The 27,883-nt window shown below is 48.0% G+C and overlaps 1 protein-coding gene across 2 annotated transcripts in view; it reads right to left on the bottom strand.

The window, feature by feature from the left end:
* Positions 1-27,883, bottom strand: part of LOC144684727 (proline-rich protein 5-like) — a 137,199-nt gene that overhangs the window by 17,150 nt on the left and 92,166 nt on the right. The window contains exon 8 of one of the 2 annotated variants that reach the window (XM_078548875.1): positions 12,031-12,169. The exons of the other annotated variant lie outside the window; for it this stretch is intronic. Within the exon in view, the coding sequence (XP_078405001.1) occupies positions 12,031-12,169 (139 nt within the window). The remainder of the gene's footprint in view (positions 1-12,030; positions 12,170-27,883) is intronic. 2 annotated transcript variants of the gene reach the window in all.

The following is a 27,883-nucleotide window of genomic DNA, read 5'->3' on the forward strand; positions in this document are numbered from 1 at the left end:
TTTCTTGAATGCCTTTTGGAAATATATGTATATTATGTCTACTGGTTTCGCTTTATCTACTTTACTAGTTACATCCTTAGGTAGCTCTAATAAATTTTTCAAACATGATTTTCCATTGATAAAATCATGTTGACTTAGTCTGATCATGCTATGATTTTCTAAGTATATTGTTATGATTTTCTTAATAGATTGCAGTATTTTCCAGATGGCTGATGTCTGGCTAACTGGCCTGTAGTTCCCTGTTTTCTCCCTCCCAGCTTTCTTGAATACAGGTATTATATTTTCTAATTTGGAATCGGATGGGACTGTTGTTGAATCTCCCTCCCCACCCCGCCACCCCACCCCTCCAATCGACCTCCCAGCTGGCCATGCGCCTGAATTTTGCGATCGGCGGGCCTGGGAGCGGATGGGCCCTTGACCGCAATTGGCTCCTGACCATGATTTCGCGCTGGCTGGCTAATTAAAGGCCAGCCAGTGTGAAACACGCGCTGAGAAAGGCTCAGCGCTGCCGGTGGGGGTGGGAAGAGGGCAGGCGCCGACAGGTGCTGGTGGGCACTTCCAGTGATCTCCCTGAAGGCAGATAGATGCCCCAGGGAGCTGCAGGTCTCCAAATAATAAAAGAAAGCACAAGAATGCTGCAAAAAATGCCCATGCAGCACAATCGAGCACCTGGAAACATACCTCATGAAAATGCTGTTCCCAGTTATTTCTTTTTATTTTATATCCAAACGGAGATTTCATCACGCCCTTGGATGAGGAAATGGTTAAAATGTGAATTCTGCCCACCCATTTTGCCCGTGCAATGAGCTAAAAATCGCACGGGCAATGTAAAATTGTGGTCAATTAGCTTATCAATGACCTTAATTGTTGGTGGGCGCTGCTCCGACTCTCGTGCGTGCTCGCTGGCCTCAATATTGCACGCGTGTGCGATGACATCGGGATGTATGCCCGATGTCTTTCTGCGCTATTTTACGTGCATTCGGGTTGGGCGCGTGCCCGACCCTGGAACGCAAGATTCTACTGTGCATGTTGCATGGCAACAGGCCAGGCTGCAGCTGGGTTAATACCAGTGGCAGTGGGATGAGTCCCTTATCCTCATTGGCCATTTAAGGGCCACAATTGGCAGCAGGGCAGGAAGGCCGACCGTGGGCCAGAACTTAATTCTGTTGGAGGGGGGAAGGCGTCAGGTTCAGGTATGTCACCACCCTGCCTAAGGAAATGCCCTGCCGCCCCCAAGCTCGCCACCAGAGAGAGCTGAAGATTCCTCTAGAATCTGCTCAATGATTCTATAACACATATCACTAAGGGCTAGTGGACAGGTACAAAAAGTTATCAAAGAGATTAATGGAAAGTTGACCTTTTTGTCAAAGGGACTGAAATATAAAGGAAAGGGTGTTATCTTTCAGTTAAACAAAGCCTTGGTCAGACTGTGTTCAGTTTTGGGCACTGCATCTCAGGAAGAATATGGTGGACTTGGATGGGGTGCAGCACAGATTTGCCAGGCTTAGAGGGTTTAATTATGAGGCCACTTTTGCATAAACTTGACTTAGATTCCCTTGGTTTGTGTTCCCTTGAATATAGAAGATTGAGGGGCGATCTGATGGACGAGGTTTAAAATTTAAAAGGATTTGATAGGCTAGATGCAGAGAAATACCTTCTCTGATAGAGGAATCAGGAGTAAGGGGACATCATCTTAAAATTAGAGCGAAGCCATTTAGGAATGAAAGCAGAAGCCACTTTTTCACCCAAAAGGCTCTGAAGACTGTGACAATTCGGGGTTTTAAGGCTGAGCTAGATTTTTGTTGGGTAAAGGAAGCAAGCGATGCATTTGGGAGCAATGGTGGAAAAATGGAGTTGAGGTACAGATCAGCCATAATCTAAATGAATGAAGGAGCAGGTTCAAAGGGCAGAATGGCCTACTCCTGTTCCTATGGCACCCACTGCTAAAGTTGCACTAAAGCAAGAACAACTCAGCAGACAAAGGTTAGAATATAATGCCTAATTTCTCACCGATATTTTTAAAACCACTTCCTGAAACCAAAATAACAACAGTCGCTGGACATAAACTTGCAGGGCTACAGGTTCGTATCTCACTGTGACAATAAACTGAACTAAAGAAGCAGTGAAAGTTTGACATTCTCAGTTGCAGACAACTCTTGGTACAAAACTCAACCACACCACATTTCAGAGATAGAGAGATTGAGTTGCTGGTGCAACTCAAATGACTCGCACACTTTCACACAAAGCAAACCGGTGAGGGTTTTATTAGCTAGACACCTGGGTTGGGAGAGTTAGTAGAGATAACAGTTTGGTCATTGCCCAATTGCTTGCATCCTCACCTCTTTTTCACAAGGCCTCAGGCTCCCTCCAGGGCTTGAGCTCAAAAACCTAGGCTGACACCTCAGTGCAGTGCTGAGGCAGTGTTGCACTGTCAGGGAGGTGCCCTTTTTCAAGTGCAGCAGAGCTGTAAGAATGAGCAAGCTGACAGCCAATATGAATTGTTCCCGCACCTTCTCAAATTCCTTACACATTACAAATGGCTGCGTATAGTGACATCACAAGTCCAGGACAGGTGATTGTGTAATTTCCCTGTCAACCATGCCTAGAGTCCGCATTGCTGGAAGAGACGGGGGACTGATTTTAATCATATAATTTGTATTATATAACTATCCTTCACTCATTGCATTTTGCGGGAGACCCTGTTTGCTGTAGTTTCAGTTATGAGTAACTTAAAACCACTAACCTGCCCACCTCCAACTCTTTGACTGACAAAGCCTTGGACTCAACATTGAATTCAATAACTTTAGAACGTAACTTCTGCTGCCGTTTTGTTTTGTGTTTTTATTTGCTCCTTTGTTTTTATCCTCTTGTTTCTGAATTACTTTGTGTTTGGAGGATTGTGGGGCAGCCAGTATTGGCAGCAATGTGTTCACCCATAACTCCTCGGATGACAGGAAGGGAAACCCCGTCATCCGAAAAATCCTGGCCGTGATGTTAGAACTATTGCTCCATAAAGTAACTAATATCTTGATTACCGCAATCCAACTATTACTGGGGATATTAAAAGCTCCTAAGAGTAATGCCAGGGTTGAAGTTCTGATACAATTTGACACAGAGAGATATGTGTTCATCACCATAGAAGAAGTACACAGGAAAGTTCTATCAGCTCGCAGTGCACAGAAATCAATTTAAATTCAATTGAGTTATAATTTTATTTAATTATAACTACAGAATTGGAAGGTCAGCGACATCAGAAAGAGACTGTGTTGATGCTCGAGCACAAGGAGGAACTGGCACTGAACCAGTGTTACTATATAAACACACTCTCTGCACCTCTGGAACTGGCACTGTGAGTCCAGTGTTACTGTATAAACACACTTTCTGAAACTCTGGAACTGGCACTGTGAGTCCAGTGTTACCATATAAACACACTCTCTGCAACTCTGGAACTGGCATTGAGTCCAGTGTTACTGTATAAACACACTCTCTGCACCTCTGGAATTGGTACTGAGTCCAGTGTTACCGTATAAATACACTCTCTGCACCTCTGGAACTGGCACTGTGAGTCCAGTGTTACTGTATAAGCACACTCTGCACCTCTGGAACTGGCACTGCGAGTCCAGAGTTACCATATAAATACACTCTCTGCACCTCTGGAACTGGCACTGAGTCCAGTGTTACTGTATAAACACACTCTCTGCATCTCTGGAACTGGCACTAAGTCCAGTGTTACTGTATAAACACACTCTCTGCACCTCTGGAATTGGTACTGAGTCCAGTGTTACCGTATAAATACACTCTCTGCACCTCTGGAACTGGCACTGTGAGTCCAGTGTTACTGTATAAGCACACTCTGCACCTCTGGAACTGGCACTGCGAGTCCAGAGTTACCATATAAATACACTCTCTGCACCTCTGGAACTGGCACTGAGTCCAGTGTTACTGTATAAACACACTCTCTGCATCTCTGGAACTGGCACTAAGTCCAGTGTTACTGTATAAACACACTCTCTGCACCTCTGGAACTGGCACTGAGTCCAGTGTTACTGTATAAACACACTCTCTGCACCTCTGGAACTGGCACTGAGTCCAGTGTTACTATATAAACACACTCTCTGCATCTCTGGAACTGGCACTGTGAGTCCAGTGTTAATGTATAAACACACTCTCTGCACCTCTGGAACTGGCACTGAGTCCAGTGTTATTGGATAAACACACTCTGCACCTCTGGAACTGGCACTGTGAGTCCAGTGTTACCATATAAATACACTCTCTGCATCTCTGGAACTGGCACTGTGAGTCCAGTGTTACTGTATAAGCACACTCTGCACCTCTGGAACTGGCACTGTGAGTTGGGTGTTACTGTATAAACACACTCTCTGCACCTCTGGAACTGGCACTGAGTCCAGTGTTACTGTATAAACACACTTTCTGAAACTCTGGAACTGGCAATGTGAGTCCAGTGTTACCATATAAATACACTCTCTGCATCTCTGGAACTGGCACTGTGAGTCCAGTGTTACTGTATAAGCACACTCTGCACCTCTGGAACTGGCACTGTGAGTTGGGTGTTACTGTATAAACACACTCTCTGCACCTCTGGAACTGGCACTGAGTCCAGTGTTACTGTATAAACACACTCTCTGCATCTCTGGAACTGGCACTGAGTCCAGTGTTACTGTATAAATACACTCTCTGCACCTCTGGAACTGGCACTGTGAGTCCAGTGTTAATGTATAAACACACTCTCTGCATCTCTGGAACTGGCACTGTGAGTCCAGTGTTACTGTATAAACACACTCTCTGCACCTCTGGAACTGGCACTGTGAGTCCAGTGTTACTGTATAAATACACTCTCTGCACCTCTGGAACTGGCACTGTGAGTCCAGTGTTACCATATAAACCTACTCTCTGCACCTCTGGAACTGGTACTGAGTCCAGTGTTACTATATAAACACACTCTCTGCACCTCTGGAACTGGCACTGTGAGTCCAGTGTTAATGTATAAACACACTCTCTGCATCTCTGGAACTGGCACTGAGTCCAGTGTTGTCATATAAACACACTCTGCACCTCTTTAACTGGCACTGTGAGTCCAGTGTAACCATGTAAACACATTCTTTGCACCACTGTGAGTCCAGTGTTACTGTATAAACACACTCTCTGCTGTCTTGAGCAGGAAGCAGGACTATATGGGGGAGGGTGCAGGGATGAAGAAATTATGGGGCTTGCAAGTCATTGAAGGCTCCCAATGTAATTTAAAGCAAACGTGGCTATTTAAGGGGAAGGTTGGAGTGCTAATATCTGTAAAGCAGGAATCAAAAGTCTACATTGAATGAAGGAGTGCTTGACAATGAATGGTGAATTGGGCAATAAAAACTCTGGGAGGCACGAAACACGAGAGGCAATGCTGTGATAAAAGCAAAATACTGTGGATGCTGGAAATTGAAACGAAAACAGAAAATGCTGGAAAAACTCAGCAGGTCTGGCAGCATCTGTGGATAGAGAAACAGAGTTGATGTTTTGGGTCCGTATGACTCTTCTTCAGAGCTGTGTTGTGTTCCCATGACACTAGGGAAGGGGTGCTTGCAGTGGGTGTGGGTGAGAGAATCAAGGCTATCATTGATCTGGAATCCTTGTGATGTCAGCACTGCAAAATAGATCGAATGTGATCACTAAAACAATGGTAGAAAAATCCTGGCCTCCCAACCAAAAAATTAGAAAACTTCGGTTACTAGTGACCCTGCTCCTAGGGCCCTGCGCACTTTGATCCCATTCTAGTCACAATATGAAGAGACAGGCTTACTACGCACTCTTTTGTCAATCCCTCGTTACACTGTCTGGCTTTAATCTTTATGGACTTGTTCCCAGAGATTTTATAGCTGGAAATATAAGTTTGCAATTCTAACTCATAAAATATAGTACAAGTGAATTTAGCCATTCCAAGGTCATGGAGTTTAAAGCAGTCTTGCTGATTGGGAACCGTTACAATGTAAGGAGGGGCTGGCACAAGGGTCATCTTCCTATCAATTTTAAAGATTTACAAACTCCCACAGGAAGGTGGCACTGTTTCACAAACAGGAGAATGGATAAAAAAACGTGGCAACTGTTAGCAGTGGTGATGGATTAATTGGCTGAATGACAGTTAGTTTGATTGACAGATTAAGAGATGGATTTGGTAACTGATTGAAGTGGGTGGTGATTGGGTTGTAAAAGCCTGAAGATCAAAGGGGGATGGCAAGATTGAGGGAAGGTAAAGACTTTCCTGAGTTTAAGGGTCTGAAAAAGACTTGGGTCGATAATACCACTTGGGGCACCTACATGCAATCTTGCACTAGTGTGTTCCCCACATCCATCCAAGCCTACAACTGGAACTGCAAACAATGACAGAGATGAGGAATAACCCTAGAGATCTGAGTGCTGTACCAGAGAGATCTACAACTCAGTCAGTCAGATTTGACTTCAGACAATGCACTGTGCCTTTGAGGAATCAAAGGAAACTAGTATTTCAACGAGATCATAACACATTCATTCAGCCATGGTCCAGTGAGGTGACTCTAGGAACCTGGAGGCATGAGATGAGGATTAAGTTTGGACAGAATGATCAGCAATGGAGAGAATAGTTTTGGATGATGCACAGACAATGTGTTTGATTATGAAAATGGGGCCAATAAACTGGGCTCAGGGCGTTAACTGTGAAAGACTGGTGTTTGTATGTTATGTTGGTGACAGATTGATAAGTGTGATTGATTCAATGATGCTTGTTCCTTGTAACATGCCCACAAGGAGATCACATTGGATAGTTTCAGCAGAGAGGAGGAACTGTGAGCTGGACGAAGGAGCATGTACTTGGAAATACCAAGAGGATCCAGACTAATTTATAAAACAGGTTAAGTTGCATGAGAAGTACATTAACAGTTAAAAATCATTGTTTCTTTTCTCACAGAGATTACATACAAATCACGTGAATACTCGATAAGATAATTATATGACATGATGCATCAGCATTTACTTAGTTGATAACAACATCACTTCAAAATACTTGATAAATCATTACACTTGACTACTTAAATCACTATTCCCCTCCTTAAATTTATTGGGGTGAGTTTTCCTGAACTTGCCCTTTGGGAACACTCACTTACTGGGCATCAAGTTCAGGAGAATAGGACAAAAGTATACTTTACTGGGCATTTGTTCCTTTTATGCTGCCGGAAGGTTACCAGAGCTTCCTTGGTGGATGAGCAGGGCGGGGATGAGGGGGGCAGTGAGTGCAAGCTAAATGAATGGGACAATAACAGGCCTCCAAGCAGACTTCCCTTATCATTGGCCAAGACTCATGCAGTAGCGGCCTGAATTGCCTGAAGGCAGGTTTCTTTGATATGTGTCAGCCCTTCACCCTCCCGGGTTGATATTTAGGCCTTGAAACTTTGGTCTCCAGGAATGCACTTGAACATCCTCCTTCTTGTTCTAGAAAAGCAAATATCAGTGCCCCTGGGCCTAGACAGGAGCAGCACACTTCGGATACTGGCTTTGGGGGCCATTTTTGCCTTTTGGGTTCCCCTCCAAAGCAATTCTGTGAGTAGGTGAGCTCTCAAGCTTCTCCTGCTACTAACTGGCTTCCTGAATGGTGCCCTCAATGTTAACTGAGGCCATGGGGCCGGTATGACTCTTGGCCTTTTTAGCTTCTACCTGGACCTGGTGTCACCGGCGAGCAGGAGTGGTACTGGAACCCGGCAAAGGTTAGTCAGTGTAGTGGGTAGTGAAGGATGGAAGCCTGGGGTTTCCTTGGAATGCCTGGTGGATTATGTCTGCTCCTCCTGGCCCACAAGGAAGCCTTTAGGAAAAAATATAATTACTTACCTTTTCGGTCTTTTTCTGGGAATGCTGCTTCTTGTTGCTGGCGCCAGGGGCCAATCAGACTGAACACATCCTAAAATGGCTCTTCAATAAAGCCCGTGCCTGCCTGAATTGTGCCAGTTTAAAAAAAAGGTGAGCAGCGCGAACTGGATGTGGACGGATCGGGTACCATTTTAACCTCAATTTTATGCCACCCCCACCCCCCACTGCCACAAGCCCCCTTCTTTTTGGGTGCAAGAGTTTAAAATGGGGGCTGAAATAGGAAGGATAAGCCACAAATGTTGGAAATCTGAAGTAAAAACTGGAGGAAGCTGGAAACGGCAGGTTAGTCAACCATGATGAAGAGGAAAGAGAGGTTGTGAACACCAAGACCTGTCTCTCGTCTCCTTACAGAGCCTGACCTAACGAATGGGGACTTCCCGCTTCCCTCTAGCCTGGCTCCAGGTTGACTGGTTCCACTTTGAACTGTCCCTCCCTCTGATAACTCCTGCATTGTGAATCACTAATTATCCAGCAGCGAAATGCAAATTCTGACGGACCTAAGATGATGATTGAGACTTCATCTGTAAGGTCTTCTGTGGGATCAATTTATTGGGCGTGGAGCTCGAGCTTTCCTGATTCGAGAAACTCCAAGTAAGGCCCCGGAACATAAAGAGGTTGTATTCCTGAGCTCTTTAAGTATTAAAGGGCAGTCCGTAATTTTCCAGTTAATATAAAAATCATGTTCTGTAAATAGTATGAATTCAAAACACAATGTGCGTCATTCCTAAGGAGCCTGCATCTGCTGCAGAAGAACTAACAAGGACACACGTTTTGCATGTGTGTGTCTCACTTACTAATAGGGAACTGCACGCACTTCTGTGTGGGTCGGTTCATCAGGCCCAAAATCCTGGAGCTGCTGAAAATAAATCCTTCATCAGTGCTGGGTCAAAATTCTGGAATTCCCTATCTAACAGCATTTTGGGAGCACCATTATCACATGGTCTGCAGCGGCTCAAGAACAGTGCCCAACATCACCCTCTCAAGGGCAAAGAGGGAAGGGTAATAAATATTGACCTGGCCAACGACACCCACATTCTGAGACTGAATACGGAAATGAATATGGCTTGGCATTAGCAGAATGCTATCTAAATAGTTAGACACGGAAACAGCTTGGGCTGAATTTTTGTTTCCCAATGCTGGCCAAAACTCACTTCGGGAGGATGAAATGGGAGGCGTAAAGGGTTGCATTTTAAAATTTCCCCTTCGATTCTTGCCACCCGCTACTTTTGTCAGGTTCGGTATTGTAGCGGGGTCGTGACCCAGCACCACTTAAAACGATGTTGGGTTTTCTATTTAATTGCCTGCTCCAAAATCAGGATTCACTGGCTTTGGTGCTTTCCTGTGGTTGGGTGTGTTCCTGAAGGCTGTTGGATCTATGCCAGGTAAGACAGTTCATGAACCTTGCGGAAATCTGCTGTGGAGCTGGGAACCTTATGATACGTAAGTTTAAAAGCTCTTGCTAACTTCAGCTGTCATAATATAATGGTGCTTGATGATTTAAGTATGCTTTCGATCCAGTGGTTTGATTTTCACATAGATTTAATGCTCTGATATCTGCTGAGCTTTTGAGGCACTCTTCCAGGTACACAACCAATGAGCCACAAAATAACACTGGCTAGTCTTTGAAATGCTCATGAATTAAAACAAAAATCAGATATTCAATATTCCCTTTGAAGAAAACTTTAATCTTGTCCAAATAAACACACAGGCATTGAAAAGCCACTTCAAAGAAGGATCAAGTTATTGGTGTCAATCACACAAAGCTAGCACTCCTCTATGCAATTGAGTAAACAAACCCCTGCTCAGCTGAGTCCATTCGTCAGTCTTGGAGCTCAGCCAAGCATTCATAATGAGGCTACCTGGCCATCTATTCAAATTGCTTCTGTTGATACAGTTCAATGATGAGCCAGAGCTCATCGTTACATCTGCATCTGATCTTGTATTAAGCAATAACTGTATTATCATTCCACAATCATTCAGGAAATGTGTTGCCTATACAGCACATGAAGGTTACCAGGGAATTATCAAAACCAAACAACTCCTTAGGGAATAGGTATGGTTCCCAGGAATTAATCACATGGTAGAACACAAAATAAATCAGTATTTGCCATGTCAAGCAATCACAATGTCAAACCTTCATGATCTACTCAAGATATCTGAACTACCTCCAGGACCATGGATTGAAGTTAGCTTTGATTTCGAAGACTTGGCCTACTGGTGAACACCTGCTTGTTGTTACTGATGACTACAGCAGGTTCCCAGTCATGGGAATAGTTATGTCTACTTCAACAGAAGCAGTCATCCCAAAGCTTGATCAGATCTTCACCTTGTTTAGAATCCTTCAAATGGCGAGAAGTGACAATGGACCTCCATTCAACAGCGATAAGTTCAGTTAATATACGAACTATCTAGGTTTCACTCAATGAAAGATCACAACTCATTGGCCAAAAGCTGATGGAGGAGTCAAGAGATTTATGTGTGCCTTGAAAAAAGTGACATGTACAGCAACAGCTGAGAACTAGTCATGGAAGCAAGGGCTATTCTTTGCAATTACAGAGTGACTCCTCACTTGACTACTGGAAAGCCTCTACTACACTCATCTTTGCACCACCCATGTGCACAGGTCTTCTTGAGCTGCCGCATAGCGCTTATGATCAACATGTACATGAATATGATGAGAATAGAAGGATCGAATTAAAGTAAATGCAGAGTGAAACATGAAATTTAGAGCTACACCACTAAAGCCAGGAGATAAAGTGTTATTGAAATGTGACTGTCATGTTAGAAAGCAAACAACCCCCTATGATATCCGGCCATTTGTTGTGACCAACTGCTAAGCGCAGTTCACAAATCATCACATTCATCAAAGCACTGAAAACACCACTCGCAGACATTGAATCTGATTCTGACATCGATATTTCAGGTGAAGACCATGAGTTAATTGAGGCGACACCTGATGTTAGACAATATCCTATTTGTGAGAGAAATATCCAACTTATTTAAGTGACTATGTTATGAAGCTAACTATTTTCAGTTGATGAAAAATCTTTCAACTCATTGTGTATGACTGAGTGTATTCAGTTGAACATTCAAGCTATGCTTAAGTTCATTGTTTACACTTCTGGAAGAAAACCATTGAAACACACTACACTAAGAAGGGGAGGGATTTAGTGTATTGAAAGTAACATTGTACATTTTGTCCACTTGAGGCTACCATACACACATGTACCAGCAGAGGGATTCTGCTAAGGACCGATAAAATAAAGAAGGATCCATTTTTAATGGTTCAGACAGTTTTAATTCTAAATATCTCTGGCTGAATGTATAACTATTTCTGTCTCAAGAACTTCACAGATGGTTTATTGTGGAGGGATGATTCTGAAACTGAAAGCACCACATCTGATCCAGAGTGGGATCCTTCTGATGATGCCATAGCCACAGTAACTCAGAATGAATTTGATCAACTCTTTGACTTTGACGGGTTTCAAAATGCTTTCACTGTGGTTAAAAGTACCTTTGTACAATTAATTTGTTCAATAAACCCATCCCACATTAATTTAATATGAATTACCGGTGTTTTTTTTTTTAACATTTCATAATAGCAACCAGCCACACCCGTGGTTCACATTTATACTTGGCGTATAAGTTGACCCCCATTTTTGGAATGATTTTTGGAGGCTGCGTAGGTCGACTTATATGCTGACATTTACGGCAGTGGAGGATATTTGGGTTTTGTGCCCTCGTATAAAATGGATGATGGTGAGTTGACAGCCGTTTTTATTGCTCTCCTAGCAAATGCAAACTCAGACGTGCAACAGGCTGTCAACTCACTATCCCAATTTTGTACAAAGTCGATTTCACCAACAATGTATGAAATAAATGTTAAGTAGGACAACAGATCAGCTGATGCACATGTTGCACTTTTAAAAAAAAGTCTTCATCAAAGCTTTCCACCCACACGTATATAAAATAATTTGTTTGAAACTATAATGTACATGAAGGAACTGGCCATAGAGAGGTTATCGTTCAGAGCTGTCAGGGCTGACAGAAGGAGAATGTGGCTGCATTTTGCTTCTCTCATTGCCCCCCCACCTCCCCCTCACCTACAAACAACAAATGGCATTGACCTACCAAATATGTGGACGGTATCTGCAACGTTCTTGTCCCTGGAGAGAAGTTCATAGGTGCCCAGATAGGGGGAGACAACTAACTGCACCAGTCGCTCCAGCTGGGCATACTTCTCACTTGGGCCTTTAGGCTCATGAGCTCCCTGTCAAAAGAAGCATGAGCAAATGAACCGTTTGAAGAAGGTTTGAACATTTACTGTGAAGCACACTGTAAGTTTTTAGGATAACAATCCTTATTTATCTTTCCTCACTGGCACCTGTATTTGGTTTCTCTGTGCCATGGAGTACCCCTGCCCAAGAGGGCAGGCCTGGTTGGCAGGCCTCTACTGTTGCTGTGGAGATGAGCGGCAGAAGTTGCTTGAATGGTTCATGGTGGTTCTTCCTTCCCTCCTGTGTGACAAAGCCCCAGCCTTGGTAATTCTCCACAGCAGCAAGAGTGAGACAAGGGCCTCAGTGGGTACAGTTGGTGTGAACCCACAATTCAACACACCCTGCCATGCTACATTTCTCCTTTATAGTGCTGCCTGGTGACTGCCCCTTTAAGAACTTGGAATTAAAGTGATACAAACTCCCAGAAAATACAGACATGCTCCACAGATTAAGATTGGTAGTGGTAGCAACTGTTTATAATTTGAAAAAAGTACTTGCATATGAAATGCTTCAAAACATAGCCCTTTAAACATGAAGACCTTATCAAACTCCCAGGAAACATGTAAAGCAACCGTAGTGTGAACGACTTCAATATGTGAATAATGTTGAGAGATATAGGACCCAATTTTTGAGAAGCACTGCCTGATGTGGCACTGAGCCATAGAGAACACGAAGATCCCATGTTTAACCTCTGAATTGTGGAAGGTTCAGCTCGGCATAGACAGAATCACCATGTCAGGTTGGCAGGGTAGAATCTTCCACATGTCTTGAACTTTTAAATAGTTATTGAGTCATTCCTTTTATCAAAATACACCTGGAATCCTCTCCAATAAATATCCCTCCTGGGATCCACTCCAATAAATACCCTTCCTGGGGTCCTCTCCAATAAATACTCCTCCCAGGGAGTCTATCCAATAAATGCCCTCCCAGAATCCTCACCAATAACTGGCTATTCCTGGAACACTCTTCACTAACTGTCCCACTCTGGGACCCCCTCAAATAATTTCCCCCTGATCCCCAGGTCATCTCCAATAACTGTCCCTGTTGGCCCATTTGTAGGACATTAGAGAGGCTCTCATCAAGGAAACAGAACAATGGACTAGGAGAGCATAGTTTGATTAGAACAGGTCAACATGGTTTTACTAAAGGGAAATCCTGTTTGACAAATTTAATAGAGTTTGTGGAGCACGTAACTAGTAGAGTAGATAAGGGGGAACCAGTAGACGTAGTATACCTGGATTCCAAAAGGCAGTCAATAAGGTGCCGCACAAAAGGTTAATTGGCAAAATAAGGGCTCATGGAGTTGGGGTTATTTATTAGCATGGAGAGAGGATTGGTTAATAGATAGAAAACAGAGAGTGGGCATAAATAGGCTTTTTCAAGCTGACAGCCAGTGAAAAGTGGAGTGCTGCAAGGATCAATGCTGGAGACTCAGCTATTTACAATCTATATTAAATACTCAGATAAAGAGACAGAGAGTAAGGTATCAATGTTTGTTGATGAGACCGAGCTCGGTGGGAAGGTAAGCTATGAGGAAGACACAGAGAGGCTGCAAAGTGATATAGGCAGGTCAGGTGAGTGGGCACCACACTTTGGTTGGAAGAATAAAAAGCAGAATTTTTTAAAAAGATGTGAAACTTGTTAGGAGTTGATGTTCAAAGAGATTGTGTTTGTGTACAGTGGTGTAGAGTTTGTGTACAGTGGTGTTTGATGTGAGAGTTTGTGTACAGTGGTGTAGAGGCCCTGGGTTTGTGTACAGTGGTGTTGAGAGCCTGGTGTGCACAGTGGTGTCGAGGGCCTGGGTTTGTGTACAGTGGTGTAGAGGGCCTGGGTTTGTGTATAGTGGTGGTGGGCCTGGGTATGTGTACAGAGGTGTGGAGGGCCTCGGTATGTGTACAGAGGTGTAGAAGGCCTGGGTTTGTGTACAGTGCTGTAGAGGGGCTGGGTTTATGTACAGTGGTGTAGAGGGCCTGGGTTTGTGTACAGTGGTGTAGAGGGCCTGGGTTTGTGTACAGTGGTGTAGAGGGCCTGGGTTTGTGTACAGTGGTGTAGAGGGCCTGGGTTTGTGTACAGTGGTGTAGAGGGCCTGGGTTTGTGTACAGTGGTGTAGAGGGCCTGGGTTTGTGTACAGTGGTGTAGAGGGCCTGGGTTTATGTACAGTGGTGTAGAGGGGCGTTGCTTTGTGTACAGTGGTATAGAGGAGCTGGGTTTGTGTACAGAAGTGTAGAGGGCGTTGGTTTGTGTGCAGCGGTATAGAGGGCCTGGGTTTGTGTACAGTGGTGTAAAGCCTGGGTTTGTGTACAGGGGTGTAGAGGGCCTGGGTTTGTGTACAGCGGTGTAGAGGGCCTGGGTTTGTGTACATTGGTGTAGACGGCCGCGGTTTGTGTACAGTGGTGAAGAGTGTGAGAGTTTGTGTACAGTGGTGTAGAGGGTGTGAGTTTGGGTATAGAGATGTAGAGGGTGTGGGTTTGTGTACACTGCTGTAGAGGGCCTGGGTTTGTGCACAGTGGTGTAGGGGGCTTCAGTTCGTGTACAGTGGTGTAGAGGGCCTGGGTCTGTTTACGGTGGCGTAGAGGGTGTGGGTTTGTGTACAGGGGTGTAGAGGGCCTGGGTTTGTGTACAGGGATGTAGAGGGCCTGGGTTTGTGTACAGGGGTGTAGAGGGCCTGGGTTTGCGTGCAGTGGTGTATAAAGTGAGAGTTTGTGCACAGTGGTGTAGAGGGCCTGGGTTTGTGTACAGGGGTGTAGAGGGCCTGAGTTTGTGTACAGGGGTGTAGAGGGCCTGGGTTTGCGTGCAGTGGTGTATAGAGTGAGAGTTTGTGCACAGTGGTGTAGAGGGCCTGGGTTTGTGTACAGTGGTGTAGAGGGCCTGGGTTTGTGTACAGTGGTGTATAGGGCCTGGGTTTGTGCACAGTGGTGTAGAGGGCGTTCGCTTTGTGCACAGTGGTGTAGAGGGGCTGGGTTTGTGTACAGTAGTGTAGAGCGCGTGGGTTTGTGTGCAGCGGTGTAGAGGGCCTGAGTTTGTGTACGGTGGTGTAGAGGGCCTGGGTTTGTGTACAGGTGTGTAGAGTGCCTGGGTTTGTGTACAGTCGTGTGGTGGCCCTGGGCTTGTGTACAGTGGTGTAGAGGGTGTGGGTTTGTGTACAGTGGTTTAGAGGGCCTGGGTTTGTGTACAGTGGTGTAGAGGGTGTGGGTTTGTGTACAGTGGTGTAGAGGGCCCGGGTTTGTGTACAGTGGTGTAGAGGGTGTGGGTTTGTGTACAGTGGTGTAGAGGGCCCGGGTTTGTGTCCAGTGGTGTAGAGGGTGTGAGTTTGTGTATAGTGGTGTAGAGAGTGTGGTTTTGTGTACAGTGGTGTAGAGGGTGTGGGTTTGTGTACAGTGGTGTAGAGGGCCCGGGTTTGTGTACAGTGGTGTACAGTGTGAGCTTGTTTACAGTGGTGTAGAGGGCCTAGGTTTGTGTACAGTGGTGTATAGTGTGAGGGTTTGTGTACAGTGGTGTAGAGGGCCTGGACTTGTGTACTGATGTGTAGAGGGCTTGGGATTGTGTACAGTGGTGTAGGGGGCCTGGGTTTGCGTGCAGTGGTGTATAGAGTGAGAGTTTCTGCACAGTGGTGTATAGGGCCTGGGTTTGTGTACAGTGGTGTAGAGGGCCTGGCTTTGTGTACAGTGGTGTAGAGGGCCTGGCTTTGTGTACAGTGGTGGGGGGCCTGGGTTCATGTACAGTGATGTAGAGGGCCTGAGTTTGTGTCCAGGGGTGTAGAGGGCCTGGGTTTGTCTACAGTGGTGTAGAGGGCCTGGGTTTGTGTAGTGGTGTGTAGAGGGCCTGTGTTTGTGTACTGTTGTGTGGTGGCCCTGGGCTTGTGTATAGTGGTGTAGAGGGTGTGGGTTTGTGTACAGTGGTTTAGAGAGTGTAGGTTTGTGTACAGTGGTGCAGATGGCCTGGGTTTGTGTACAGTGGTATAGAGGGTGTGAGTTTGTGTACAGTGGTGTAGAGAGTGTGGGTTTGTGTACAGTGGTTTAGAGGGCCTCGGTTTGTGTACAGTGGTGTAGAGGGCCTGGGTTTGTGTACAGTGGTGTACAGTGTGAGTTTCTTTACAATGGTGTAGAGGGGCTAGGTTTGTGTACAGCGGTGTATAGTGTGAGGGTTTGTGTACAGTGGTGTAGAGGGCCTGGATTTGTGTACTGATGTGTAGAGGGCCTGGGTTTGTGTACAGTGGCGTAGAGGGCCTGGATCTGTGACCAGGGGTTTAGAGAGCCTGAGTTTGTGACCAGGGGTGTAGAGGGCCTGGATCTGTGACCAGGGGTTTAGAGAGCCTGAGTTTGTGACCAGGGGTGTAGAGGGCCTGGGTTTGTGACCAGGGGTGTAGAGGGCCTGGGTTTGTGTATAGGTGTGTAGAGGGTCCTAGGTTTGTGTACAGTGGTGTAGAGGGCCTGGGTTTGTGTACAATGGTGTAGAGGGCCTAGGTTTGTGTACGGTGCTGTAGAGGGTCTGGGTTTGTGTACGGTGCTGTAGAGGTCCTGGGTCTGTCTACGGTGGTGTAGAGGGTGTGGGTTTGTGTACGGTGGTGTAGAAGGCCTGGGTTTGTGTACAGAGGTGTAGAGGGCCTGGGTTTTTGTACAGTGGTGTAGAGGTCCTGGGTCTGTCTACGGTGGTGTGGAGGGCCTGGGTTAGTGTACAGTGGTGTAGAGAGGCGTCGGTTTGTGTACAGTAGTGTAGAGGACGTGGCTTTGTGTGCAGCGGTGTAGAGGGCCTGGCTTTCTGTACTGTGCTGTAAAGGTCCTGGGTCTGTCTACGGTGGTGTAGAGGGTGTGGGTTTGTGTACGGTGGTGTAGAAGGCCTGGGTTTGTGTACAGAGGTGTAGAGGGCCTGGGTTTGTGTACAGTGGTGTAGAGGTCCTGGGTCTGTCTACGGTGGTGTAGAGGGCCTGGGTTTGTGTACAGTGGTGTAGTGAGGCGTCGGTTTGTGTACAGTAGTGTAGAGGACGTGGGTTTGTGTGCAGCGGTGTAGAGGGCCTGGGTTTGTGTACAGCGGTGTAGAGGGCCTGGGTTTGTGTACAGTGGTGTAGGATGCCTGGGTTTGTGTCTCGTGGTGTAGGGGGCCTGGGCTTGTGTACAGCGGTGTAGAGGGCCTGGGTTTGTGTACAGTGGTGTAGAGGGTGCGGGTTTGTGTACAGTGGTGAATAGTGTGAGTGTTTGTGTACAGTGGTGTAGAGGGTGTGAGTTTAGGTATAGAGGTGTAGAGGGTGTAGGTTTGTGTACAGTGGTGGGGGGCCTGGGTTTGTATACAATGGTGGGGGACTGGGTTTGTGTACAATGGTGTAGAGGGCCTGAATTCGTGTACAGTGGTGTAGAGAGCCTGAGTTTGTGTCCAGGGGTGTAGAGGGCCTGAGCTTGTGTCCAGGGGTGTAGAGGGCCTGAGTTTGTGTCCAGGGGTGTAGAGGGCCTGGGTTTGTGTACAGGGGTGTAGAGGGCCTGGGTTTGTGAACGGTGCTGTAGAGGGCCTGGGTTTGTGAACAGTGGCGTAGAGGGTGTGGGTTTGTGTACAGGGGTGTAGAGGGCCTGGGTTTGTGTACAGGGGTGTAGAGGGCCTGGGTTTGTGTACAGGGGTGTAGAGGGCCTGGGTTTGTGTACGGTGCTGTAGAGGGCCTGGGTTTGTGTACAGTGGCGTAGAGGGTGTAGGTTTGTGTACAGGGGTGTAGAGGGCCTGGGTTTGTGTACAGGGGTGTAGAGGGCCTGGGTTTGTGTACAGGGGTGTAGAGGGCCTGGGTTTGCGTGCAGTGGTGTATAAAGTGAGAGTTTGTGCACAGTGGTGTAGAGGGCCTGGGTTTGTGTACAGGGGTGTAGAGGGCCTGGGTTTGTGACCAGGGGTGTAGAGGGCCTGGGTTTGTGTCCAGGGGTGTAGAGGGCCTGGGTTTGTGTCCAGGGGTGTAGAGGGCCTGGGTTTGTGTACTGTGGTGTAGAGGGCCTGGGTTTGTGTACGGTGCTGTAGAGGGCCTGGGTCTGTTTACGGTGGCGAAGAGGGTGTGGGTTTGTGTACAGGGGTGTAGAGGGCCTGGGTTTGTGTACAGGGATGTAGAGGGCCTGGGTTTGTGTACAGGGGTGTAGAGGGCCTGGGTTTGCGTGCAGTGGTGTATAAAGTGAGAGTTTGTGCACAGTGGTGTAGAGGGTGTGGGTTTGTGTACAGTGGTGTAGAGGGTGTGGGTTTGTGTACAGTGGTGTAGAGGGTGTGGGTTTGCGTACAGTGGTGTAGTGGGTGTGGGTTTGTGTACAGTGGTGTAGAGGGTGTGGGTTTGTGCACAGTGGTGTCAAGGGCGTGGGTTTGTGTACAGTGGTGTAGAGGGTGTGGGTTTGTGTACAGTGGTGTAGAGGGTGTGGGTTTGTGTACAGTGGTGTAGAGGATGTGGGTTTGTGTACAGTGGTGTAGAGGGTGTGGGTTTGTGTACAGTGGTTTAGAGGGCCTTTGTATGTGTTCAGTGGTGTAGAGGGTGTGATTTTATGCATGGTGGTGTAGTGGGTGTGGGTTTGTGTACAGTGGTGTAGTGTGAGAGTCTGTGTACAGATGTGTAGAGGGCCTGGATTTGTGTACAGTGGTGTTGGCGGCCTGGTTTGTGCACAGTGGTGGTGTGCCTGAGTTAGTGTACAGTGGTATAGAGGGCCTGGGCTTGTGTACATTGGTGTATAGCGTGAGAGTTTGTGTACAGAGGTGTCAAGGGCCTGGGTCTGTGTACAGTGGTGTATAGTATGAGAGTTCGTGTACAGTGGTGTAGAGGGTCTGGGTTTGTGTACAGTGGTGAAGTGGGTGTGGGTTTGTGTACAGTGTTGTTGATGGCGTTGGTTTGTGTACAGTGGTGTAGAGGGCGGGGGTTGGGGAAAGTGGTGTAAAGGGCATGGGTTTGTGTACAGTGGTGGAGGGGGCGTGGGTCTGTGTACAGTGGTGACAAGGGTTTGAGTTTGTGTATAGTGGTGTAGAGGGTGTGGGTTTGTGTACAGTGGTGTAGAGGGCGTCAATTTGTGTACAGTAATGTAGAGGGTCTGGGTTTGTGTACAGTGGTTTAGAGAGCCTCGGTATGTGTTCAGTGGTGTAGAGGGTGTGATTTTATGCATGGTGGTGTAGAAGGTGTCGGTTTGTGTACAGTGATGTAGTGGGCGTGGATTTGTGTACAGATGTGTAGTGGGCCTGGATTTGTGTACAGTGGTGTTGGCGGCCTGGTCAGTTCACAGTGGTTGTGGGCCTGAGTTTGTGTACAGTGGTATAGAGGGCCTGGGCTTGTGTACAGTGGTGTATAGCATGAGAGTTCATCTACTGTGATGTAGAGGGCCTGGGTTTGTGTACAGTGGTGCAGAGGGTGTAGGTTTGTGTACAGGGGTGTAGAGGGCCTGGGTTTGTGTACAGGGGTGTAGAGGGCCTGGGTTTGTGTACAGGGGTGTAGAGGGCCTGGGTTTGCGTGCAGTGGTGTATAAAGTGAGAGTTTGTGCACAGTGGTGTAGAGGGCCTGGGTTTGTGTACAGGGGTGTAGAGGGCCTGGGTTTGTGACCAGGGGTGTAGAGGGCCTGGGTTTGTGTCCAGGGGTGTAGAGGGCCTGGGTTTGTGTCCAGGGGTGTAGAGGGCCTGGGTTTGTGTACTGTGGTGTAGAGGGCCTGGGTTTGTGTACGGTGCTGTAGAGGGCCTGGGTCTGTTTACGGTGGCGAAGAGGGTGTGGGTTTGTGTACAGGGGTGTAGAGGGCCTGGGTTTGTGTACAGGGATGTAGAGGGCCTGGGTTTGTGTACAGGGGTGTAGAGGGCCTGGGTTTGCGTGCAGTGGTGTATAAAGTGAGAGTTTGTGCACAGTGGTGTAGAGGGTGTGGGTTTGTGTACAGTGGTGTAGAGGGTGTGGGTTTGTGTACAGTGGTGTAGAGGGTGTGGGTTTGCGTACAGTGGTGTAGTGGGTGTGGGTTTGTGTACAGTGGTGTAGAGGGTGTGGGTTTGTGCACAGTGGTGTCAAGGGCGTGGGTTTGTGTACAGTGGTGTAGAGGGTGTGGGTTTGTGTACAGTGGTGTAGAGGGTGTGGGTTTGTGTACAGTGGTGTAGAGGATGTGGGTTTGTGTACAGTGGTGTAGAGGGTGTGGGTTTGTGTACAGTGGTTTAGAGGGCCTTTGTATGTGTTCAGTGGTGTAGAGGGTGTGATTTTATGCATGGTGGTGTAGTGGGTGTGGGTTTGTGTACAGTGGTGTAGTGTGAGAGTCTGTGTACAGATGTGTAGAGGGCCTGGATTTGTGTACAGTGGTGTTGGCGGCCTGGTTTGTGCACAGTGGTGGTGTGCCTGAGTTAGTGTACAGTGGTATAGAGGGCCTGGGCTTGTGTACATTGGTGTATAGCGTGAGAGTTTGTGTACAGAGGTGTCAAGGGCCTGGGTCTGTGTACAGTGGTGTATAGTATGAGAGTTCGTGTACAGTGGTGTAGAGGGTCTGGGTTTGTGTACAGTGGTGAAGTGGGTGTGGGTTTGTGTACAGTGTTGTTGATGGCGTTGGTTTGTGTACAGTGGTGTAGAGGGCGGGGGTTGGGGAAAGTGGTGTAAAGGGCATGGGTTTGTGTACAGTGGTGGAGGGGGCGTGGGTCTGTGTACAGTGGTGACAAGGGTTTGAGTTTGTGTATAGTGGTGTAGAGGGTGTGGGTTTGTGTACAGTGGTGTAGAGGGCGTCAATTTGTGTACAGTAATGTAGAGGGTCTGGGTTTGTGTACAGTGGTTTAGAGAGCCTCGGTATGTGTTCAGTGGTGTAGAGGGTGTGATTTTATGCATGGTGGTGTAGAAGGTGTCGGTTTGTGTACAGTGATGTAGTGGGCGTGGATTTGTGTACAGATGTGTAGTGGGCCTGGATTTGTGTACAGTGGTGTTGGCGGCCTGGTCAGTTCACAGTGGTTGTGGGCCTGAGTTTGTGTACAGTGGTATAGAGGGCCTGGGCTTGTGTACAGTGGTGTATAGCATGAGAGTTCATCTACTGTGATGTAGAGGGCCTGGGTTTGTGTACAGTGGTGCAGAGGGCGTGGGTTTGTGTACAGTGGTGCAGAGGGCGTGGGTTTGTGTACAGTGGTGCAGAGGGCGTGGGTTTGTGTACAATGGTGCAGAGGGCGTGGGTTTGTGTACAGTGGTGCAGAGGGTGTGGGTTTGTGTACAGTGGTGCAGAGGGCGTGGGTTTGTGTACAGTGGTGCAGAGGGTGTGGGTTTGTGTACAGTGGTGCAGAGGGTGTGGGTTTGTGTACAGTGGTGCAGAGGGCGTGGGTTTGTGTACAGTGGTGTAGAGGGTGTGGGTTTGTGTACAGTGGTGTAGAGGATGTGGGTTTGTGTACAGTGATGTAGAAGGCCTGGGTTTGTCTACAGTGGTGAATGGTGTGAGAGTTTGTGTACAGTGGTATAGAGGGTCTGGGTTTGTGTACAGTGGTGGAGAGGGCGTGGGTTTGCGTACAGTGGTGGAGAGGGCGTGGGTTTGCCTACAGTGGTGGAGAGGGTGTGGGTTTGCGTATAGTCGTGGAGAGGGCGTGGGTTTGCGTACAGTGGTGAAGAGGGCGTGGGTTTGTGTACAGTGGAGGAGAGGGCGTGGGTTTGTGTACAGTGGTGTAGAAGGTGTCGGTTTATGTACAGTGATGTAGCGGGCGTGGGTTTGTGTACAGTGGTGTAGAGGGCGTGGGTTTGTGTACAGTGGTGTCAAGGGCCTGGTTTTATGTACAGTGTTGTAGCGGGCCTGGGTTTGTGTACAGTGTTGTAGAGGGTGTGGGTTTGTGTACAGTGGTGTAGAGGGTATGGGTTTGTGTACAGTGTTGTAGAGGGTGTGGGTTTGTGTATAGTGGTGTCAAGGGCGTGGGTTTGTGTACCGTGGTGTAGAGGGCCTGGGTTTGTGTACAGTGTTGTAGAGGGTGTGAGTTCGTGTATAGTGGTGTAGAGGGTGTGGGTTTCTGTACAGTGGTGTAGAGGGCCTGAGTTTCTGTACAGTGATGTTGAGCATCTGGGTTTGTGTACAGTGTTGTAGCGGGCCTGGGTTTGTGTACAGTGTTGTAGAGGGTGTGGGTTTGTGTACAGTGGTGTAGAGGGTATGGGTTTGTGTACAGTGTTGTAGAGGGTGTGGGTTTGTGTACAGTGGTGTATAGCATGAGAGTTCATCTACTGTGATGTAGAGGGCCTGGGTTTGTGTACAGTGGTGCAGAGGGCGTGGGTTTGTGTACAGTGGTGCAGAGGGCGTGGGTTTGTGTACAGTGGTGCAGAGGGCGTGGGTTTGTGTACAATGGTGCAGAGGGCGTGGGTTTGTGTACAGTGGTGCAGAGGGTGTGGGTTTGTGTACAGTGGTGCAGAGGGCGTGGGTTTGTGTACAGTGGTGCAGAGGGTGTGGGTTTGTGTACAGTGGTGCAGAGGGCGTGGGTTTGTGTACAGTGGTGTAGAGGGCGTGGGTTTGTGTACAGTGGTGTAGAGGGTGTGGGTTTGTGTACAGTGGTGTAGAGGATGTGGGTTTGTGTACAGTGATGTAGAAGGCCTGGGTTTGTCTACAGTGGTGAATGGTGTGAGAGTTTGTGTACAGTGGTATAGAGGGTCTGGGTTTGTGTACAGTGGTGGAGAGGGCGTGGGTTTGCGTACAGTGGTGGAGAGGGCGTGGGTTTGCCTACAGTGGTGGAGAGGGTGTGGGTTTGCGTATAGTCGTGGAGAGGGCGTGGGTTTGCGTACAGTGGTGAAGAGGGCGAGGGTTTGTGTACAGTGGAGGAGAGGGCGTGGGTTTGTGTACAGTGGTGTAGAAGGTGTCGGTTTATGTACAGTGATGTAGCGGGCGTGGGTTTGTGTACAGTGGTGTAGAGGGCGTGGGTTTGTGTACAGTGGTGTCAAGGGCCTGGGTTTATGTACAGTGTTGTAGCGGGCCTGGGTTTGTGTACAGTGTTGTAGAGGGTGTGGGTTTGTGTACAGTGGTGTAGAGGGTATGGGTTTGTGTACAGTGTTGTAGAGGGTGTGGGTTTGTGTATAGTGGTGTCAAGGGCGTGGGTTTGTGTACCGTGGTGTAGAGGGCCTGGGTTTGTGTACAGTGTTGTAGAGGGTGTGAGTTTGTGTATAGTGGTGTAGAGGGTGTGGGTTTCTGTACAGTGGTGTAGAGGGCCTGAGTTTCTGTACAGTGATGTAGAGCATCTGGGTTTGTGTACAGTGGTTCAGAGGGCCTTGGTATGTGTTCGATGGTGTAGAGGGTGTGATTTTAAGCACGGTGGTGTAGTGGGTGTGGGTTTGTGTACAGTGGTGTAGTGTGAGAGTTTGTGTACAGATGTGTAGTGGGCCTGGATTTGTGTACAGTGGTGTTAGCGGCCTGGTCTGTTCACAGTGGTGGTGGGCCTGAGTTTGTGTACAGTGGTGTCAAGGGCCTGGGCTTGTGTACAGTGGTGTATAGCATGAGAGTTCATCTACTGTAATGTAGAGGGCCTGGGTTTGTGTACAGTGGTGTAGAGGGTGTGGGTTTGTGTACAGTGGTGTAGAGGGCGTGGGTTTGTGTACAGTGGTGTAGAGGGCGTGGGTTTGTGTACAGTGGTGTAGAGGGTGTGGGTTTGTGTCCAGGTGTGTAGAGGGTGTGGGTTTGTATACGGTGGTGTAGAGGGCCTGGGTTTGTATACGGTGGTGTAGAGGGCCTGGGTTTGTGTACGGTGGTGTAGAGGGCCTGGGTTTGTGTACGGTGCTGTAGAGGGCCTGGGTTTGTGTACAGTGGTGTAGAGGGCCTGGGTTTGTGTACAGTGGTGTAGAGGGTGTGGGTTTGTGTACAGTGGTGTAGAGGGCCTGGGTTTGTCTACAGTGGTGTAGAGGGACTGGGTTTGTGTACTGTGGTATAGAGGGCCTGGGTTTGTGTACAGATGTGTAGAGGGCCTGGGTTTGTGTACAGTGGTGTACAGGGTGTGGGTTTGTGTACAGTGGTGTACAGTGTGAGTTTGTTTACAGTGGTGTAGAGGGCCTAGGTTTGTGTACAGTGGTGTATAGTGTGAGGGTTTGTGTACAGTGGTGTAGATGGCTTGGGTTTGAGTACTGATGTGTAGAGGGCTTGGGATTTTGTACAGTGGCGTAGAGGGCCTGGGTTTGCGTACAGTGGTGTATAGTGTGAGAGTTTGTGCACAGTGGTGTAGAGGGCCTGCGTTTGTGTACAGTGGTGTAGAGGGTGTGGGTTTGTGTACAGTGGTTTAGAGGGTGTAGGTTTGTGTACAGTGGTGCAGATGGCCTGGGTTTGTGTACAGTGGTGTAGAGAGTGTGAGCTTGTCTACCGTGGTGTAGCGGGCCTGGGTTTGTGTACTGTGGTGTAGAGGGCTTGGTTTTGTGTACAGTGGTGTAGAGGGCACGGGTTTGTGTACAGTGTTGTACAGTGTGAGGGTTTGTGTAAAGTGGTATAGAGGGCCTGGATTTGTGTACTGTAGAGTGCTTGGGATTGTGTACAGTGGTGTAGAGGGCCTGGGTTTGTGTACAGTGGTGTAGAGGGTGTGGGTTTGTGTACACTGGTGTATAGGGACTGGCTTGTGCACAGTGCTGGTGGGCCTGATTTTGTGTACAGTGGTGTATAGTGTGAGAGCTTGTGTACATTGGTTTCAAGGCCCTGGGTTTGTGTAAAGTGGGGAATAGTGTGAGCAATTGTGTAGCGTGGTGTAGAGGGCCTGAGTTTGTGTACAGTGATGTAGAAGGCCTGGGTTTGTGTACAGTGTTGAATAGTGTGAGAGTTTGTGTACAGTGGTATAGAGGGTCTGGGTTTGTGTACAGTGTTGTATTGTGTGAGAGTTTCTGTACAGTGGTGGAGAGGGCCTGTGTTTGTGTACAATGGTGTGGTGGCCCTGGGTTTGTGTACAGTGGTGTGGTGGCCCTGGGTTTGTGTACAGTTGTGTATATTGTGAGCATTTTGTACAGCGGTGTAGAGGGCATGGGTTTGTGTACAGTGCTTGAGAGGGCCTGGGTTTGTGTACAGTGCTTGAGAGGGCCTGGGTTTGTGCACAGTTGTGGTGGGCCTGAGTTTGTGTACAGTGGTGTAGAGGGCCTGGGCTTGTGTACAGTGTTGTATAGCCTGAGAGATTGTGTGCAGTGGTGTCAAGGGCCTGGGTTTGTGTACAGTGGTGTATGGTATGAGAGTTCGTCTACTGTGATGTAGAGGGCTTGGGTTTGTGTACAGTGGTGAAGTGGATGTGGGTTTGTGTACAGTGGTGTCAAGGGCGTGGGTTTGTGTACAGTGGTGTAGAGGGTGTGGGTTTGTGTACAGTGGTGTAGAGGGCGTGGATTTGTGTACAGTGGTGGAGAGGGCGTGGGTTTGTGTACAGTGGTGTAGAGGATGTGGGTTTGTGTACAGTGGTGTAGAGGGCGTGGGTTTGTGTACAGTGGTGTAGAGGGCCTGGGTTTGTGTACAGTGGTGTAGAGGGCGTGGTTTTGTGTACAGTGGTGTAAGCGGTGTGGGTTTGTGTATAGAGGTGTAGAGGGCCTGGATTTGTGTACAGATGTGTAGAGGGCTTGGGTTTGTGTACAGTGGTGTAGTGTGAGACTTTGTGCACAGTGTTGTAGAGGGCCTGGGTTTGTGTACGTTGGTGTTGACGGCCTGGGTTTGTGCACAGTTGTGGTGGGCCTGGGCTTGTGTACAGTGGTGTATAGCATGAGAGTTTGTGTACAGTGGTGTCAAGGGCCTGGGTTTGAGGACAGTGGTGTATAGTATGAGAGTTTGTGTACTGTGGTGTAGAGGGCCTGGTTTTGTGTACAGTGCTGAAGTGGGTCTGGGTTTGTGTACAGTGGTGTAGAAGGTGTCGGTTTGTGTACAGTAATGTAGCGGGCATGGGTTTGTGTACAGTGGTGGAGAGGGCGTGGGTTTGTGTACAGTGGTGGAGAGGGCGTGGGTTTGTGTACAGTGGAGGAGAGGGCGTGGGTTTGTGTACAGTGGTGGAGAGGGCGTGGGTTTGTGTACAGTGGTGTAGAGGGTGTGGGTTTGTGTACAGGGGTGTAGAGGGTGTGGGTTTGTTTACAGTGGTGTAGAGGGTGTGGGTTTGTTTACAGTGGTGTAGAGGGTGTGGGTTTGTTTACAGTGGTGTAGAGGTTGTGGGTTTGTGTACAGTGGTGTAGAGGGTGTGGGTTTGTGTACAGTGGTGTAGAGGCTGTGGGTTTGTGTACAGTGGTGTAGAGGCTGTGGGTTTGTGTACAGTGGTGTAGAGGGTGTGGGTTTGTGTACAGTGGTGTAGAGGCTGTGGGTTTGTGTACAGTGCTGTAGAGGGTGTGGGTTTGTGTACAGTGGTGTAGAGGGTGTGGGTTAGTGTACAGTGGTGTAGAGGGTGTGGGTTAGTGTACAGTGGTGTAGAGGGTGTGGGTTTGTGTACAGTGGTGTAGAGGGTGTGGGTTTGTGTACAGTGGTGTAGAGGGTGTGGGTTTGTGTACAGTGGTGTAGAGGGTGTGGGTTTGTGTACAGTGGTGTAGAGGGTGTGGGTTTGTTTACAGAGGTGTAGAGGTGTGTGGGTTTGTGTACAGTGGTGTAGCGGCTGTGGGTTTGTGTACAGTGGTGTAGAGGGTGTGCATTTGTGTACAGTGGTGTAGAGGGTGTGGGTTTGTGTACAGTGGTGTAGAGGGTGTGGGTTTGTGTCCAGTGGTGTAGAGGGTGTGGGTTTGTGTCCAGTGGTGTAGAGGGTGTGGGTTTGTGTACAGTGGTGTAGAGGGTGTGGGTTTGTGTACAGTGGTGTAGAGGGTGTGGGTTTGTTTACAGTGGTGTAGAGGTTGTGGGTTTGTGTACAATGGTGTAGAGGTTGTGGGTTTGTGTACAGTGGTGTAGAGGGTGTGGGTTTGTGTACAGTGGTGTAGAGGGTGTGGGTTTGTGTACAGTGGTGTAGAGGGTGTGGGTTTGTGTAGTGGTGTAGAGGGTGTGGGTTTGTGTACAGTGGTGTAGAGGCTGTGGGTTTGTGTACAGTGGTGTAGAGGCTGTGGGTTTGTGTACAGTGGTGTAGAGGCTGTGGGTTTGTGTACAGTGGTGTAGAGGCTGTGGGTTTGTGTACAGTGGTGTAGAGGGTGTGGGTTTGTGTACAGTGGTGTAGAGGCTGTGGGTTTGTGTACAGTGGTGTAGAGGCTGTGGGTTTGTGTACAGTGGTGTAGAGGGCCTGGGTTTGTGTACAGTGGTGTAGAGGGCCTGTGTTTGTGTACAGTGGTGTAGTGGGCCTGTGTTTGTGTACAGTGGTGTAGAGGGCCTGGGTTTGCGTACAGTGGTGTAGACGGTGTGGGTTTGTGTACAGCGGTGTAGAGGGCCTGAGGAGCAGCCTAGTCATTGATATGTCAAATCCTACCATAGCAAACTGTAAAATCCTATTTAATACATGTGGTGACTTGTGGCCTGGCACCCGGAATCTAAACTATCATGAAAGCTGTAGTTACATTCTAAACAAAATCTGGTTCTTTGATGTCCTCTGGGAAAGGCCCAGTTCTACCTGGGCTGGCCCACACACATCTCCTGTAGCTGTCTTTTACTCCATTCAGTTGGCAGAAGTAGAAATTGGGAATAAATACAGTTTGGCAGATCTGCGCACATCCTCAGAACAAATTAAAAATAAATCCTTGGCAACCTCAGGGTAATGCTCTCTTCCTCCCTGAACCCTTACCATCCTCCCAGGATCAGTTCTGTGAGGCGTTTCATGTTAGTCACTTCCTACTTCAGGGTTGACTCAGTCTTTGCTGAGTTCTCCGGCACTGTTCCATTTCCTCCAAAGTGGACAAGGCCATTTAC

Source organism: Cetorhinus maximus, chromosome 9 (genome assembly GCF_964194155.1).
Source record: "Cetorhinus maximus chromosome 9, sCetMax3.hap1.1, whole genome shotgun sequence".
Classification (NCBI taxonomy): domain Eukaryota; kingdom Metazoa; phylum Chordata; class Chondrichthyes; order Lamniformes; family Cetorhinidae; genus Cetorhinus; species Cetorhinus maximus.